The sequence below is a fragment of the Pterocles gutturalis genome, unplaced genomic scaffold (genome assembly GCF_000699245.1).
Source record: "Pterocles gutturalis isolate BGI_N339 unplaced genomic scaffold, ASM69924v1 scaffold29316, whole genome shotgun sequence".
NCBI lineage: Eukaryota > Metazoa > Chordata > Aves > Pterocliformes > Pteroclidae > Pterocles > Pterocles gutturalis.
In genome coordinates, this window is record NW_010098774.1 from 116,476 (window position 1) to 135,563 (window position 19,088).

The following is a 19,088-nucleotide window of genomic DNA, read 5'->3' on the forward strand; positions in this document are numbered from 1 at the left end:
AAATCTTTCATGTTATTTTTTCTGGTCTTGCATGGTGTGCAGGAGCAGTTGGCTTCCAGGTCCATGTGTTCTGAACCTTTTTGTAGTTCTCTGTCTGTATCTTAAAAAGGTAAGGTAACCTCATTTTTTTCCCTCTCTGTTTTTCTGTCAGATATTGATGAGTGCTCACTCCCTAACATCTGTGTCTATGGTAGTTGTCATAACCTTCCCGGACTTTTCCGATGTGAATGTGAAGTGGGCTATGAGTTGGACAGAAGTGGTGGTAATTGCACAGGTAAAGAAAATTTTTAACAAAATGCTTTTTAATTTTCTCTTAATGTCATGGTCAGCTCCCTAGGAAATTCTTTTAAAAACTGTTCAAATCAGACTGGATATAGGAAAATATAGACTCCCCTACTGTATAACACACTGTTTTCCTTCTCACCTTTTCTACATTCCTCTTTCCCCTTTGTCAACCTCTGATATCTCATTGGCTTGAGAGAAGAAGCGGAAAAACAGAGCAAAGATAACCCTTCTATCTGTCCACATCTCCCAGGTGGAGACATATTGTGCTTTGTAGTTTCCATTCACAGTCCTGGATGGTAAGCTATGACCTTTTGTATATTTCCCTTAAGTATTTCTTTAGTACTTTATGTGAATTTTAGTTCCTAGATTAGTTTTCCAGGAATAAACACTTCCCCCTCCCCATGAAATGGTGAATTCATGTCAGACTACTGTTCTCCTAAAATGTGTATGCATTTTTTAGAGTTTCCTGGAGATCAGTATCTCATAACTAATGGATTTGTGGTGGTCAGCCTATGACAACTTATTTGGTAGCTTCCAGTGTCACTGTCCTCGAGTATTTGCTTACCATGTGCTGTTTTCTTCTTGCAGATGTTAATGAATGTGCAGATCCCACAACCTGCATTAGTGGCACGTGTGTCAATACTGCTGGTAGTTACACCTGTGAGTGCCCTCCAGATTTTGAGCTGAATCCCACCCGAGTTGGATGTGTTGGTAAGGGACAACTCCTTACGTTATTTACAAGTGAAGTTGCACAGAGGGGCTGCAAGGCTAACTGCTTAGAAATAAAGTCTCAGGTCACAGAAAAGGGCTGGAACAGGCTCTCCAACTCCCACTCCACTGCCCGTGGCTTAGAAGTTGTAATAGTGCAACAGGAGTATGTCCAGAGTGAGGTAGCATGCCAGCAGTGCCCGGCTGCCAGAACCAGCCCCTTGGGGCTTGTTACAGCTGTCCACAATTTACAGCAGGCATCAGACAATTTTAAATTTCAACAAGCTTAAACCAACATCCAGATGGCCCCAAGATGGCAGGCGAATGAAGTTGCGGCATAAAGCCACCCATGCTCTTGGAGCGTTGAGCGCACCTTGGCTAGGTGCAGCTTCATAACTGATGGAAGTGCTCTTATATTAGGCTCCAACTGCTTAGTAATCCTCTGATATTTTTTGGCTTTTGTTTGTTTAAGAGTGCATAGGGATGCTCCTCAAATTCAAATATATTTGAAATTCCTAACATTTAGTAGACGCTTTCATGCTTGTTAACCTCAGGGAGAGGAGAAAGCAGTGAGTTTCTGGAACTGGAAGGATGTGCGAATGCGGGTGAAAATGTGAATCAGAATGAGAAAAGGCCTGGCTGAACTGCCCTAGGTCATGCTGAGTAAATTCCCTACTTTGTGAGAAGTCCAACAAAGCCAAGGGATGGGGCACCACCATCCTACTGAAGTGGGAAAAGCTAGGCCCTACTGGACAGCACAAGTTACTTTCCTTGGCCGTCCTACAAGAAACGAGAGCTGTCTGAAGGTATCCCTCATCCTGAGATGATGTGTTGTGTTTTTCTCTCTCATAAGAAGTGTTTGTCATTATGTGCATTCTGAATAGATACACGATCTGGCAACTGTTACCTGGACATTAAAACTCGTGGAGATAACGGTGGCACCTTCTGCAGCAATGAGATTGGAGTGGGTGTTTCCAAAGCCTCCTGTTGCTGCTCCCTAGGCAAAGCTTGGGGAGTTCCCTGTGAACATTGCCCACTTGTGAACACAAGTAAGTCAGCTTTCTTGTGTTAAATACAACAACAGAATGTCTTTCTTGGGTTTTTTTCTGGTTTAGCCAGGTAACCCAAATGCTGGTGTTATCGTTTATTGCGTACATGCAGGGGATGGGTTTCCACCAGTCTTAACCAAAAACTTTACTAATCTTTCAAAAAAGATTATTTAGTCAGAATATTATTATCACTTCTGAGTAAGTTTGGTGTTATACAAAAAAACTACATTATAAAATGTCAGTTGATGTTACAGAGTAAAACTTAATGTTTATCTCTGGTTACTTTACATTTAAATTACCTGTAATAATATGATTAATTTTCAAAAATAATTGTGCTCAAAATGTTTCTACTATTTTAAGTTCATAAATCTATTTTGTTTTCAGCTGAATATAAGGTTCTTTGCCCTGGAGGTGAAGGATTCCGACCCAACCCTATTACAGTTATATTAGAGGGTAATGTTTACATTTTCCTATATTTACACATCTAGAATTATGAAACCCTTCAGTGAGTGGGGTTGTGTTTTTTTTTCATGGAAAAGTATGAATGAAATGTTTGTGGTTTTGTTTGAACAGATATTGATGAATGTCAAGAACTGCCTGGACTTTGCCAAGGAGGAAAATGTATTAATACATTTGGTAGCTTCCAGTGTCAGTGTCCATCAGGGTACTATTTGAATGAAGAGACTCGAGTGTGCGATGGTATGTAGCCTTAACTTAGCTAATCTGCTTTTATTCTTGTAAAATGCTGACAGATCAATATGCAGAAGAATCAATCTGTCCTTGAAAATGAACTAAATCAGACCAAGCAGTGTAAAGCTTCAGGGTGGGAAAATTGGAACAAGTTGAAGTCTAGCATTGAGAGACAAAAAATTCCTTTTGACTATGTTGAAATATATGCAAGTTTTTGTTTGAAATGATCAGATTTTCATCAAAACCAGAAAACCCAACAGTTTAAGTAAAACATAATTTCCTAACCAGCTACAAAAAATAGCTGTTTGGTAATGGTAATGAATAAGCAGTCAGATAAAGAGCAAACTTGCCCCGTGAGTCTGCTGGGCTGGTTACAGTGTGTCCATGCCCATTTTCCACGGCTTATGTTCTCTCCTGCTGATCTCAATGTCCAGTTGAAATTATTGCTTGTACTGCAAAACATTTTCCTTCCCCTAGCACAGTCAGTAGTACATGTTCATCACACTACATGAAACTGTCAGGTTGTCCTGGATACAAAACTTTAAGCAACCCATCAAGTCCTTAAATTTCCCATTGCCCAGGCTGTCTTCAGCCTTCCAGACTGTTAATAATGTTAATACAGTGCCTATGATGTGCCAAGCACTACAGAAATACAAAATATTCAGGTCCTAAATTAAGGCTGAACCAAAGTGCTTCATCCGTATTGTGCTTATGTAGCGCAACAGATGTTAAAGAGGAAATCTACCTCTATATTTTTATTTTTCCTTAGTGGTGTGTCAAAGATACCTTAAAATGGTAAGGCTAGTGAAATACTTCTGAACTTTTAGGAACTGAGATATTTGGGGGCAGTGTTGTGTTTGGGTTTGGTGGGTGTTTTTTAAACAGAGGTTAAAGTATCTTGATGAAGTAAACATGACATCTTGTGTTGGGAAAGTTGCTTAGTTTCTCCAGTGAAACAGACCTGAATCATCCAATCAGTCTGTTTTAGCATCATTGCTTATTGAGATGGGCACTACCCAGGGAAGAGCTTTGGTTCTTGTCAGATCTGGGAATCCAGAATGAATGAGATCCTCAAATATGATTTTTGTGCAACAGGTGCAAAAGCCAAATTGCTGTCTTTGAGCTGCCTGGACATATCAGAGTTCCCATCTTCACATCACAGCCAGGATTTCCATGGCCACTTGTGCCACCACTTCCTTCTCTGTGTGGGCTTCAGCCCACCATGACCTCGCTGAGAACCCCTTCAGCTCTCCTGCACCAGTACCCTCCTACATCAGGCATTACTGAGACATTTTCATTCTCAGAAGCACAATGAGAAAGCTGCTGTGGCCACTCACTGCGTTTTTTTTCTCTTCTAGATGTGAATGAGTGTGATACACCTGGCATTTGTGGACCTGGCACATGTTACAATACTGTTGGGAACTACACCTGCATCTGTCCTCCTGATTACATGCAAGTCAACGGAGGAAACAATTGCATGGGTATGGGTTGGGTCTTTTAACAGCTTTATCTTAGTGCTTTGGGCCAGGGCTTTACCTGGCACGTATCTGAACTATTTCTCTGAATTTAGTTATACAGAATTAACTACCTTCTTTCATTCATTTTATTAAATAAAGAAAGGCAGATCATCCCTTCGGGTACATCATCTTCCATAAGAGTTGCTAATGCAACTGCTGAATGCCCTGGGTTTTTCTTCCTTTTCACAGATATGAGAAGAAGTCTGTGTTACAGAAATTACTATGCTGACAATCAAACCTGTGATGGTGAACTGCTCTTTAATATGACCAAGAAAATGTGCTGCTGTTCCTACAACATTGGACGTGCGTGGAATAAGCCTTGTGAACAGTGTCCTATCCCGAGCACTGGTATGTTTTTGCATTGCAAAGCTATTCGAAAGCCTCACTAACATCTTAATTACTATTAGTGTGTGTAACATTGTTAGAGATGCTATGTCTTTGTCTATTTTTCTGTGTCTAAAATGAAGGGATTAATTACTTTTTTTGGCCTGGAGGTGGTCAGCCCTAGTTACAATGAAGGGCATATGTGGTGTGGTTTGTGTTCATGATGCTGGGCCGTGCCTCCTTTGTGACCGTTTCCCTGTCTGGGAGACTTCATGCTCTGTATCGGTTAATCTGTCTCTCTGCAAATGCTTGTTGATCCATTGTTGACGCAGTGACCAGGGTTTTATTGGCATTGCTCCAACAAACATGGTGTCTGCTGAGCTGTGCCTTGACTGCTGATTGCCACAAAGGGCCTTTCTGGTAGCATGGGTTTACAGAGGTACCTTGGTCTCCTCTGAGAATGATCTGTGTCAAGCAGGTAAATGTAAGATTTAGGAGTTTCTGGGATAATTGTATGGGCATACAGGACTCCTCCACATGGGGTAAGGCTCTGTAGAGTTGAGGCCAGGACATCCCACTCTGGTTCGAGGTGGTTTGGTTCAAGAAAAAACTTCCTTGATGCTTATTTGAATAACTTCCAACTTATAGTTCAGGTTTTAAAAAGTCAAATCTGGACTTGTATGCAAAAACTGTAATGCTGAGTTAATCATGTGCAAAGCAAAATCAGCATGTTATCCCAAGCCCTCTGCATGTCTTTATTTGCTAATTTCAATGGCCTTTGAATGAGAACCCAAGTGCATCCTAAGCACATCACAAGGTGACCCTCATGGAAAGGTCTGCATACCTCTGTGTGTGCCCTGCAGGTGCTGAAAGAGTGAAAGATGACTTTTCTTGGACAAAGGATGTAATGAATTTTTGACTGTTGATTAATTCTAAATACTGTAATTGCTGCTTTGTTTTCTTGTTTGCAGATGAATTCTCCACACTCTGTGGAAGTCAAAGGCCTGGCTTCTTCATTGACATTTATACAGGATTACCAGTTGGTGAGTTATAATTTCTGTTTGGAACTAAATTCCATGGTACCTCTGCCCAGGGAAGAGGGGAGGTTTGTTTTCCCAATTTTTTTTCTTTTTTTCATGGGAGGAATAACAACTCAACAGTGTAACGGAGTTCAACCCTCTGTTCAAGTCTGAGCCTGCAAAGTTTCTGCCTAGCTCCTCCTAGCTGGCAACAATGATAATTGCTGCTTGTAATCAAGGCAATATAAAGCTCAAAAAAAATTGTAATCAGGCCTACATGAGCAGAGCGCAGATATCGAGAGTAAGAGGTCTTGGAGTAAGGCCAACCAGCGTTTGGTCCGAGAGGAATTAAGAGTCTTTCCTTCAGACTAAAGCAGAGATTTAATCTGACATTTCACATCAGTCCCCCTGTGTATTGGTTTGACACAAAAATCCTTTTTTCTGCTCAGCTGGAATATTTCTCACATATGTTGTTGTGTGTAACATTTGGATCATGAGTACTAGATTGCAAAACAAAAAAGAGAGAGAGAATGAGGAATTCTAAGACAAGGAGTTGAGTAAATCCCTAGTGAGACTCCCTTTTGTTTTTATTCACACAAAAATGCAAATAAGAAGCAGATAATGTGCCGGGTAACAAACAAGAGGCAGCATATAGGCAGTAATCAGGTGCTTTAGCATTAAGCTTTCTGTGATGCAGTGTTCAGCTAGTTATATGGAAATATTTCAAGTAAAGTGGGGAATGTAGTTTTTAAAGAAGTTATAGAAATATACAGTTTTTATTGTTTACCAGGTAATTTCTTAGAAGCAAAGTTCTGCCTTCTAGTTATTAGCGCTAGCCCAAATTATTGCTGAGTCTGCTCGAGGTAATTGGGCTGTTCATCAGCAACAGTAGGGAGAGCTTGAATCATGCCAACATACATAGGTGGAAGCTGCATCTGTAGCAGTTGTCGTGTGTGCCAGGCATTTTGCAGTCTGCTCTGACTGCCCTGCCACATCATTGAGTGATGCACGTACAGGAGCCAAATGAAAAAGAAGGATGTCCCACAGAGGCCACCAGTACATCCCAGTGCATGCAGCGCTGTGGTGAGACCGATGCACATACAGCTTCACTCTGTGCGAATCACAGGCTCTCCCTGCTCCGTTGGGGTCTTGGCAGTTCTCACTGGGTTGTAGCACCCAGCCTGCTGCTTTTGCACTGCAACTGCTCGTGTCCCTTACATCTGTAGGCCCAGGGTGCAGGAACAACGTAGTGCCCACTCTGCAGGAACAGTGCTCTGTGTACCCTGTAATATTTGGTTACAGTCCTTACATGATGTTACTCTTCTGTTTGGATTAAAGTTCTATATATTTACTCCAGGACGTTATTTCAGAGGTAGAAGTAGTTCTGCTTTTACTCATCCCCTATATTATCAAGGGACTGAAAGTTACAGAATCTAATATAGGAAGTAAAGGGTTTGATCCAGCAGAAAAAAAAAAAAATTATTATCTGATGGAAACTCAACATTAGCTGATAATTTCCCACCATATTCTTTGTCATGTGTACATCAGTACATGTGTCAATTTTTACTAAAGGGAGAGGATTTGGGGGAATCTCTGAACTTTTTCACATTGTCAGAATATTAAAGGTGTGTAACTTAAGGACCCAATGCGCAAGACACATATAATTGTAATAGCAGCTGTTTTTTTTTATTCTGACAAAATCAGTTACTTAACCCAGGTGTATATAGAACATTGGCAAACCCTGGCTGCCTGGCTTAATCAATCCAATTAACGGCACGCTGGCAGCCACGTTACCTGGCATTGGCACTTTCAAACTGTTACATAAAAGCATGGAAGCCTTTTCAGGTTAAGAAGGGTAAAACAGTGCAAAACTAGTTCTATTTAAAAAAATTTCTTCTTGCAGATATTGATGAATGCAGAGAGATTCCTGGAGTGTGTGAAAATGGGATCTGTATAAACATGGTTGGCAGCTTCCGATGCGAGTGTCCTGTGGGTTTCTTCTACAACGACAAGCTACTGATCTGTGAAGGTGAGTGCTGATCTCATTCAGAGAAATGGGATTTCACCAGCTGGCTATTCAGACACCGATACACCTGCAAGTCATCTTTAATGAGGGGAAAATACTGGTATCAGTGTAATAAGTTTATGTTAATTAAGACATTTTGAATTCTTTTGCATAGAAAATACCAGATTTTTCATCAGATGCCTTGAAAAGCACAAGTCAGCAGTCATGGGAAGAGACACTGGTTTTCACCTTTGGCAGTAAAGTCAAGGAAAGAGTAGTAGTCTTGAGTCAGATCATGAGCACGAGTTTTTTTAATTCCAAGATATTTTTTTCTAATGGAACAAAGATTTCTGTAAATAATATAAACATATGATTTTTTTTTTCCAATTCAAACATTTCCTAACATTGTATTGGTCAGTTTAATGGAGAAACTGAAGATAGCAGTATGAGTTGCTGTCATTCTCTGGTGTGGATTTTGACTGCTGACAACATAGGTGCTGCAAGCAAGACACTGAGAGGTCCAAGTAAAAGCTTCTTCTGTATGATACTTCTGACTGAAACAGTTACATTTCGAGGGGAATAAAGTTCTCTTTTTGCAGCAGCTTAAGTAAAGAAAATTGGTCAAAACTTCTTGCCTACAATTTCGTGTTGTTGTTTACATTGAAAGCTACTAATATCCAACAGGGCTTTTCATGCTGTTATGACGAACGGAGATCCTCATAGTCTCCAGTGGAGATCTATGCAGACAGCAGCTTGCTTATTCTGATCGCAGTCTTAAGACTGAAATTCACCCAAGTGAAGTGTTGCAACAGGCCTTTCATGGACCCTCCAACACCTTCAGAAAACCATTATATGAATTCTCTAAATAGGAGTGAATTTTACAAATGGAGCACATGGATTTGGGATCATTTCAGGGAGATACCTAAATGTGACCAGAAGTCTACTTTGATCATATATATTTTTTTCAGAATTAGAAAGAAATTCCTGTATTTGTGTAAGGTGATACTCTTTACACTAAAAACAAAGTGGTTTTGATGTCTTTCTAGTGCCAGCTTACCATAACAATCAAATTCACTTTTTGTGTTGACAGATATTGATGAATGCCAAAATGGTCCAGTGTGTCAGCAAAATGCAGAATGTGTCAACACAGCTGGTAGCTACCGTTGTGACTGTAAACCTGGCTACAGATTCACATCAACTGGCCGCTGCATGGGTGAGTAATTCTGTCTTCTTTGTCTAAGGGTCTGCAAAAAGTAGCAGATTGTAAAGGAAGTCTAAAAAATCGTATCTCCTCTTCAGAAAGTTGGTATACCAGGAGATGATCTGGGCTCCAAGAACCTTCCTCTTTAAGCTTTTTAAGGCACTGCATAAACATTTTGCTAATTCCCAGAACACTAGTGGGCCTATCCCACAAACATTTTTCTTTAGTCCATGTCACGTCTAGAGAGGGAACACCAATTGATTCACTACCTTTTGACTATTTTCTGACACTAAAAATTCAGTTGCGTTCCTGATAGGGACCTTCCTCTGCATAAATTCTTTGATTTTCATTATAATTTGCTAGATGTGTTTTAGCAATTTATTTGCCACTTGTATTTTTACAACCGAGTCACTGCTTGCTGGGGTCTCTGCTGATAAGGTAGACTTATCTACTAGTCCATATGCTATAACTAACTTTAAAACTTATTGTTAAACTTCCTAACTTTTCTATGGATTTAAACAGGACCCTGAACATTATTTTTAAATACTCAGAGTGGGACTGCAGTTCTCTAATCTATTTGCTCTTTCTTCTAATACCGTAATCCAGAGAGGCATTTATGTTATCTTGATTACTTGAAGAATTGCAGAGATTTTAAAGACTGCTGTGAGCCAAGCAGCTGTAAATATTATATACATTTCTGAATAAAATAATAATTACAACGGAAACTGTTAACATTTTCCTTGGGTTTTTGCTTCTGAGTATTTTAGTCTTAGGAAGTGCACTTTTCCCTGCAGTGTGCTTTTTCATTGTTTCATGTGACCCTTGAGGGCTAAGGATGTAGGGGCAACCAGAACACTACTATGAGAACTAAAACTTTGTTTTGTTAAGCTATGCAGTGGCACATGTAAATATTCAATATGTTCCTAATGTAATTGTTGTTGTTTTGGCTTCACTACAGCAGTACAGGAAGAGCCAGGGAAGGTTCTGATATGGGTTACAATACCCAACTTGAATTGGTACCAACAGTAATACTTCCCTGTATTCTGCTCTTATTTTATATTTAGTGAAAATAAAGTTTCACAATTAGAGTCAAAATAAAAGTGGTTGATAAAGTACTTCATCCAGCAAAGGAAGGAAATTCCCAACTGCTCTGCTGAGAGCAGAGAATGCTAAGCACCTTGCAGTATTGAATCAGTCATGCTACTGCATGGAAAATGATCACACCCTAGTAGTTTATATGCTATTGAATCAAAACTGATGTATCTCAGCCACTAGTACTATGAATGCTGCATTTATCTTGCTATCAAAATAGCATTCTTCTGGTCCTATCTAGTGTGGTATAATAAATAATTTTTCATATAAACTCATTTTGGGCAGTTAAGACAATTCTTTCTCCCAATTTTTTAAAAAGTTACAATGTTCTCTGTTTACCCCAAAAGAAGTTACTTTTCCCTGGGACTTTAATTCACTATTCCTTTGCCCACAGCGCACCAAAGAGAGTCATAGTTTTTCTCCTGTCTCTACTCTCCTGAGCTGAGAAGTTTAGGAGTTCTTAAGACAGCATGTTATCCAGCATTGGTTTCCTTTACGCCTCCTTTAGACTCTAATTAGCAGCAGTATCATTAATAGCATTGGTCCTCAGTGAACACCCATCCAGAATTACTAATGGCCCTGGTTAATGAACGTAATCCTGGGAATGGGGTCTATTGGGATTGTCCGGGTGCCAAGCAGATTGTAGAGAAGAGGCAGGAAAACAAGATTTAGTACCTGAAGTTCTTTGTAATTAGGAACAACTTGACTCTCAGTTTTGCAATGAACTGGGGATAGTTTGGTAAGAAACTGCATTTGCTTTGCTTAAATTGCATGTAAAAGAAAATTACTGACCACTAAAATCTAATTGATTCAAGTCTAATACAAGTTTATGGAAGCACCTCAGTTCTCATATTTCGGACCTGCAGCAGACAAAACGCCAGGAAGCATATTGAATCAAACCAGCTCTTGTTGGTGATGAGGTCAACAGAAAGACCTCATTTGATTCATGTTTCTGATTTGTAATGGAAAAAAATGTGCTGGACAGAAAACATTTTGTTCTTTGACATTTTGTTTCGCTTTCTATAGATAAAATCCTGGATTCTGCCTCAAAGCATTGGTAACAGGAGTAGCAAGAAGCAGTCAGCTGTTGAACTAGTGTAATAGATGCCCTGCTATTGTAAGGCAACATATCAATTGCTGGCAGGATAGCTTTCCCTATCTCTCTCTGCAGAGTTAGGCAGCTGAGTGTTTGCTGCTGTTGACAAATTGGTTTTTTTGCTCAAGGTAGCAGTAACTCTTCTTGCTGTTTGAGCTTTGTCCAGTCTACAGGATCCTCACATTGCATGAGGCATGGATGCTACAACACATAGGTATAGATGTACCATTTTATCTCTGCATAATGAATAGATAAATCTACAATGCATTTTCTCTCTCTGTATGCTTAGTGAGACAAGTGTGGGATTCATCTCCCTTTCTGTTTTGTATGATTTCTGTGAGTTAATCAAGCAATTTGTGCTATAATCAAACGTAGCTACAAGCAAGTTGAACTTTCATGAGGATACAAACTGTGGTTTATATGTGGCTTTCATATCTGCTGCAGTCAATGTAGAGCACTCAGAAATCTCCCTATGCAATTTCATGTCAGTAATTCTGCTTTCCAAAGACATGGTGATATGCTTTCCCTCCAGCAAGAATTCGTGTTTGATAAACATAATTTTTTTTCAGCTCCACAAAAGATTGAAAAGGTAATTTACAAGCAAATAGACCCTTTTCTGAGATTTACTTAGTAATGCTTTTGTCATTAATAAATTAAAAAGACTATTTTAAATTAGGGCTGTGCACTGGGTTCTAACTATCAAGGTTGCTGCTATACATCTTTCCAGCCCTGTCATTCAGAGGTCTGAACTTTCACTGTGCCTCTGTTTTCAGATCGGAATGAATGTCAAGAAATTCCAAATATCTGCAGCCATGGGCAGTGTATTGACACTGTTGGAAGTTTCTATTGCATTTGTCACAATGGATTCAAGACCAATGATGACAGAACAATGTGTATAGGTAAGTATATAAAATTAAGCTGTACTTAGGCTTCCATTAAGATAGTTATTAAGTCCCTCCCCTCTGTCATAAGGAGTTGCATTACAAGAACTGAGATTGTGAGCCATTTACCACCAGGCAAAGGTGCATAAACACCGTAGCTGGCAATTAGAGATGATAGGAAGCTAATAATGAATGAAGAACATCTCATTACAGTAGAGTGAACCTTTAAAAATACATATCCTGTCTAACGAACTGCTAGTGCTTTCATTTTTTCAGGAAAATATTCCATTCTTCTTGGAATTTTCTGAAGCATTTTGTCTCATTTATTCCTTTAGGCAAGAAATTTAATAGATGATATTGCAATGCAGCAATTGCATACAGCCTGCTTGTTAACAAAGTAAGTGAAGGCTGGATTTCTTGCCAAAAAAGTGCCCTTTTTAGAAACAGTCATCTTCATGACACAGGACATTCTGTATTTAACCCACTCACAGCTGTTAGTGTAGTCGCTGTTGTCTGAGCAAGACAAGGAGATTTCAGAATGCTTATGATTAAAGATAGCTTAGGCTTCCTTTGGGAATGGTGAGACAGGAGCCACAGTAAGATAAACAATTGTTGGATCCTTGATTATTTTTGTAGATGTTAATATCAAGTGTATAAACCTATGTAAAAATCTTTCTGGGAGATAGGACAGTCTTTTTCCCTTCTATTCAGTCTGTTGGCAGTGGATTATTTCCCTTGCCTATGGGATGATAGCTACAGGCTTTCCTTTCCCCGTCAGTGACTAAAATTCTTGCTGCTTGTTTTTTCTCCTTTGTAGATATTAATGAGTGTGAGAGAGATGCCTGCGGCAACGGAACCTGCAGAAACACCATTGGTTCTTTCAACTGCCGCTGCAATTTGGGATTCATCCTCTCACACAACAATGACTGTATAGGTAAGGAGTGCTGTAAGGAGTTATATGTTTCTAAGAGTTTCTACTTCTAATGAAACTACCATTAGTACCATCTTCTTTATGGAGTTGGGATGGCACCTTGCATGGTCTGCACGATTAAAGACAAAACCTGATTTCTTCAGTCTGAAAAAGCCTCTTTGATTATACACTCCTCACTTTTCTGTAGCCACTTAGATGTTTGCATGTGATGTATGCCATTCCTTTTTTTATTGTTGCTTCAACAACTTTACACCATAGTGGTATTTACCCCTCACTTCCTTTTTAAACAGGGGATTATTTACGTATTATCAGTTACTGTGCTGATATAGTGGAAACAGAAATCTCACCTACCCAATTTCACTTGTTGCAGGTGTTTCTTATATATCTTCCAATATTATTTTTCTTAGATGTGGATGAGTGTGCAAGTGGAAATGGAATGCTCTGCAGGAACGGTCAGTGTGTGAACACGATTGGGTCCTTCCAGTGTCTTTGCAATGACGGCTACGAGGTGGCTCTGGATGGAAGAACTTGTGTTGGTGAGTGCTTTCTTTTAGGGTAGGAAAAAAGTGCAACAAACTTCGAGGAGGTATTCTTAGTAAAACAGTAGAAGAGGTCAGAGAGAACTGCCACACCGTCATTGTTGGACCTAGCAGAAGAGAACAATGACGAGGATGAGAAGTGAACTCTTCGACTGCTCCTGGGAAGCTCCAACATCAGTTTGATGGAATCAAAATTAAAGCACCCATAGCCACTGATTTACTGAGATAACAATAATTATCTCAAATAAATTGTCTTTCTTTTCTTCTAGATGTCAATGAGTGTGCACTGGAGCCTGGAAAATGCTCACCAGGCACGTGTCAGAACTTGGATGGGTCCTTCAGATGTATCTGTCCTCCTGGATATGTCCTGCAGAATGACAGATGTGAAGGTGTGTACAGCACAGTCCTTCTTCTGTCCCTTTCCTAGCTACTAGCAGTTTTTACCACTCTTCTCTGCATCTAAACACAAGTAATGTTTAGTCTTTTGTGGCAGTGTAGAGTTCTGAACTGTAGCCACTAGTCAGTCACTCACTTCCCAGAAAAGGTCTCACCAACTTTTGTTTGAACCAGAACTACCTGGTCTGATCCCAAGAAAAATCTAATCCCAGGCTGTTTGGTTGATGGTGCATTGCTGAGGTTTACGCACAGCATGAGGATTTGCAAACTAGCCCTAGATTTTGCACCTGGATTTCTTGTTCCTCTTTCTGTCTGTTCCTTTTTGTTTGACCTTTTTGTTTTTCAAATCTGTTAGATATCAATGATGATGTAAGGTTACATTTTATGTAGTACAGCTGCCAGCATAGACGTTTTTATTTCTCATGTCTTTTAATTACTTTTCTTACAGACATTGATGAGTGTGTGGAACAGCCAGAAATTTGTGCCCTGGGCACATGCAGCAACACTGCAGGCAGTTTCAAATGTCTGTGTCCAGAAGGCTTTGTGTTGTCTTCCACAGGAAGGCGATGCCAAGGTAAGTTCATTCCTATTTCCTGGCATTTCAAAATTTGTTTGCTGTTTTATAAAAGCCTTATTAGCTGCCTGTTTCTAATATAACAAGAAGTCTCTGGATTCAAACAGTGTTTTTCACAAGGAAAACATGATAATTCTGTAGTTCGGGCCAGGTTCTGTCTTGCCCTAACATCTGTTTGTCATTAAAGAGAATATTGCAATAAAAGGGGTGAAGATAATGTTAAATGCACCAAGTTAAGTGAGGAAATTGTGTTGCCCTGCAGCCCTTTCTTGCACTGCTGGAAGAAATGTGGAGGCTACCTGGACTCTGTATAGACTGTGACATGTCTGACACAGAGATGGAGCACAAACCCAGGCAGGAGCTTACTGCAATGCACTGCTAAAGGCTGCATTTCCAGGAAAAAGGCTGTTTTTAGCACTTATCAAACTCATCATAACACTTGTTATATGCTATTCCTCTCCACAAATGTGTGGGTGGGAAAGAGATCGATGGAAAAAATTTGCAAACACTGTTGTGTGGACAATAAGTACCCATCTGCTTAGAAAAGTCTGAAGCGTCTTTTGACTTCTAGATTACAGAAGATCAGATGCTAAACGCTGAACATGCAGTAATGTAAAGCCACAGGTTAGTTTATTTTGTGGATAAAGAACAAACACAGTAAATTGGGGAGTGAGTTATTTTAAAGACTTGGTAAACCATTAAATAGATACATCATTAAATGTCCTATACACAGTGTGCACAGTGGGAACCACTGATGAGTAAGACCTTTATAAGGACCTCTGTAGTTATGCTTGGCACAGAACGGTGATGCTTGTTGACACCATAGTGAGTTCTTCACTTCACAGTGGGCTAAATGAAACTGTGGTTTTGGTAAAAATGAATCCAACCTGCAGTGAACGTTCATCCAAGTCTCCAAACCGCCATGCAGTTTGGCACAGTTACTTCACTATACTTCAAGAAAACAGCATGGCTGTTTTAGCTGTGCTTTTGTAGCTTGTATAAATGAGGTGTCTTCAGTCTGAGGGTGTTGTTCTTCTTCAGATAAGGGGAAAAAAATCACAAAAAAACAAGAAACAAAATAATAAAAAAGAATGCAGCCTAATCTTATCCTTTGTGAAAACAGCCCACTGTTTCATACATAAAGTCAGAGGAAAATGAATTCTTGTGTTCTATGAACTTCAGGTGGTCTTCTCCCCATTCCCCATTTTCAAGTATCTCAGGCCAAACAAAGTTTTGTTTAAAACTTCCCATTACCTCGGACTTTTGCAAAATCTGGACATTGCCCAGCACTGATGCTGCAGCCGGAAAACTGGATGAGCAGCTGCTTCCACAACTGCCCTGTTGCTGTCCCCCTGCCAGCACAGGGAGCTGCCAGCTCTCTGCCTGCTGGATGTTTGTGGTCTGTGATGTCAGCTCTGCTCCAACATCCTGGTTACCCAGCTCAAGGCAGTAAAATGAAGTGCCACTGGGACAGTTTTTCTTGTTAGTGTGTACCGCAGGGAAGCATGAGGAAGGAAAGTGCTTTTGAAAATAGCCTCTCATTTTAACACTATTGAACAGTATTATCATTTCAAGTTGATTGAAATCTCGACTCACGTGATTCTTGCTAATAATGGAATATAAATAAATTGAGCCAGTGTTCAGTTTTTACAAAGAGAGTGAGGATAAGAAGGAAGTACAGCCCTTCCACCTCTGTTGGACAAAAAAGAAAGCCCCCTCCTTTTCCATGACTGACGTAGGATGCTCTGTCCCATAGCGTTCCTTTACTGGGTTAGGGAGCTTCCCTCCTTCTTCAGGTCTTCCACCATCAGAGACAATAATAGTCCTTCTTGATAGACTCAGATGGAGGTTGGGTGTTTTGAGGGGGCCTCCTGTAATTTTGCAATTAACACCTCTAAGTGAAAACTCTGCCAAAGTCACCCTGACTGCTTATAACAAGTTTTTCTCTGTGCAGATCTGAGAGTAAGTTACTGCTTTACCAAATTTGAAGATGGAAAATGTTCTGTGCCGAAGTCCCGAAACCACTCCAAACAAGAGTGTTGCTGCGCCTTAAAGGGACAGGGATGGGGAGATCCCTGTGAACTCTGCCCAGAGGAAGCAGATGGTGCGTTATTGACTTGATTACCTTACTGTCAAGATAACCCCTTGGAAGACTGGGATTCTTATAAGAAGGGATTAGGAAAAATAATTCTCCACAGGTGTTTAACCTTAACAATTGTCCTTGCTCTGTGTAAAGTAGATGCCACTGCAGTCTCAAAAAACATATTCCTTGCACAGTCCAGTCTCAAGCATATTCCTTGTCTGCTTATAAGTTTGTCAGTGTGATGAGGTGCTGAGTATTTTGCTCTGGAGTTGTCACATACAGAAAGTGGAAAGTGGTAAGTAGGTCCTTGATGGGCTCTGAGTGGAAATACCTGCAAGACACAAATGGAATTCATCTAATTGTAAGTATAGGAAGGGGCACCATAAACATGAAATCTAATTTTTTTAAAAAACTGAACAGTTGAACTAGATCCACATCTGAATCAGATTGTTACATTTTGTGACTATATTTTGTTATTAAAAAAATCTAAATTTGCAATCTTATCAATATGAATGACTTGCAAAAATAGTGGAGAATGACAAAGCACAGGCCTTGACGAAAGAAAGCCTCCCTGGACTGTTGCTAAAGAAACACTTTCCTTTGTTAGAATCCTTTGTAAGACTGAGTAACTAGGCATCAAGCAAGTCAACAGGCCTTTGTACCGTCAGGGCAATTTGCTGAACGGACTTTAATTCATGCTGACAAATGTGGTTAACAGCATTACTGGTTTCAGCAATACATTAATACACTTCATCTCATTAATAAGTCATGTAGATGTTTTGCAGACAATCCTCACAAAAGCCAAGGGAAGAAAAGAGAATCAGATGTGCCAGTTGCAGTATTCCTCCTAGGCTTATTGCCCACGCATGTTTCATTCCGTTGCCCTGGAGCATTTGAACCAAGTCTGTTGGAAAACTGTGGTATACGCTGCAGCACTTCCTTGGAGTGTCAGCACATACTTTTTTTCACAATCCAAACTCTTCTCAAAGGATGATATCAAGGCCATTTTTCTCATCTTTGAAAAAAGAAACAGCTTTAAGATATCCAAGTCTGGGACATTTATGTCTTGGCATGACATGGACAGGGGAATTGTTTCGTTTTTAAAAGATACTCAGTTGTTATCTCACTCATGTTCCCCACCGTATGCCATGTGAATGCAGGATGGCAAGCTCAGGCACGTGAGCGACCTGAGTCTCCTGAAGGCTTGAGCAACAGGCGGGTTTTGTGCTGACCAGTTACACAGGGCTGAATTTCCCACTCAGAGCCTAGCAGTGTGCCAGACACTTTGTTGCTTTCAGTGCAGGTGCACATCTGCGCTAGCAAGGATCGGCTAATGTATTTCAACTAAAGAAAGCGTAACATTTGGTATGTCTGTGGATTGTACTGGTGCACTGTAAACCTCTTTGCAGCCTACTGAATTTGCAAAAGAAAACATGAAATCTTGTCAAGGGTTCTGTGATGTTCTGAGCATGGTCAGTAGAGAATTTGCTCAACAGCATCTTGAGATGGCTTCAGTTACAGTCCTGTGTCTGTCCACCTGCTCAAAATGCAGTGTAGAAGGGAGAGGTGGAAGGTTAGTTTCAGTTGCAAGAATTGTATTTTGTTTGTGTGTGTCAGACCCAAAACTAGAGGAGTTTCTGAAGCTGAAGGGCCTTTATGATTACATGCATACTTACCACATTTTGGTCCACCAGAGTGGAAATTTAGGATTTCTTATTTATTCTAATGCCAAGAATATACCAGGTGATTTGCCCAGGTAAGGAAGTGCATGCTTTCTGCAACAAAAAATAGGGAATGGCTCTTTCTCAAAAGACTTGCATCATCTTTAAATCCTCAAAAACAACACAGAAAACCTTGTGGATTTGGAAACTGAGTGGTAACTCCACTCTAAGCTGACACCAGAAATTTTACTCTCAGCCTACCTATAATAAAACTATTACTTACTCTAGAACTAGAGATTGGCATGCTTTAAGGAGCTCCTAACTGGTGACTACAGATTAAATTGTGTCTTCTTCAGGAGATGTAGGAAATCTTTTGTTTACAGCAGAAAAGAATGCATTCACCAGTATTGGTACTTTTAAAATTGAAATATTGCATTAGTCTGCTCCTTAAAGGAAATTAGATAATGCTAATTATTCACAGGATTTTACAGGACATCAGATGAAATGTAAAGTGAGCATATAAATTTTATGTGAATATAAGATTAAATTATAAGCTTATACATTTACATACTATATTTCTGGAGCTAAACATGAGGAGGATGAATTGGTATCAGTGGTTACTTGCATAGCTCATGAGTAATGCGGATCGCCAAGACAGAATTTAACATGTGGGTGTTTGTTTTTTTCTCACAGAGGCATTCAGACAGATTTGTCCATTTGGAATTGGCATCCTTGTTGGACCTGGTGATGCAAGACTGGGTAAGTGCCTGAACTGCAGGATTCTGTTGCTGTGTCAGTATGCCATTTTCTACCCATAAACCATTCTCCCTTTCAACTGAGAATGACACCTCTGCATCTATTTCCAAAAGCCATGAGTTGTGGAAACTTCCATTTTTTCAATTATTCATACTAATTTTAAATTCAAGGTTGAATAGCGCATATATCAGAAATTAAACTTCTTTTGGAGTAGCATATTTGGCTTTTTAATTTATGCTTAGCAGACTTGCTAGGAAACTTATGTAGGATGTAGAGACTGG

At 39.9% G+C, this 19,088-nt stretch overlaps 1 protein-coding gene across 1 annotated transcript in view; it reads left to right on the forward strand.

Moving 5' to 3' along the window:
• Positions 1–19,088, forward strand: part of LOC104462251 (fibrillin-1-like) — a 138,956-nt gene that overhangs the window by 102,980 nt on the left and 16,888 nt on the right. The window contains 17 exon segments of the mRNA XM_010074127.1: positions 152–274; positions 874–996; positions 1,878–2,042; positions 2,427–2,495; positions 2,616–2,741; positions 4,091–4,213; positions 4,439–4,597; positions 5,545–5,616; positions 7,496–7,621; positions 8,688–8,810; positions 11,760–11,885; positions 12,685–12,801; positions 13,206–13,334; positions 13,607–13,726; positions 14,182–14,307; positions 16,262–16,411; positions 18,745–18,810. Of these exon segments, the coding sequence (XP_010072429.1) occupies positions 152–274; positions 874–996; positions 1,878–2,042; positions 2,427–2,495; positions 2,616–2,741; positions 4,091–4,213; positions 4,439–4,597; positions 5,545–5,616; positions 7,496–7,621; positions 8,688–8,810; positions 11,760–11,885; positions 12,685–12,801; positions 13,206–13,334; positions 13,607–13,726; positions 14,182–14,307; positions 16,262–16,411; positions 18,745–18,810 (2,043 nt within the window).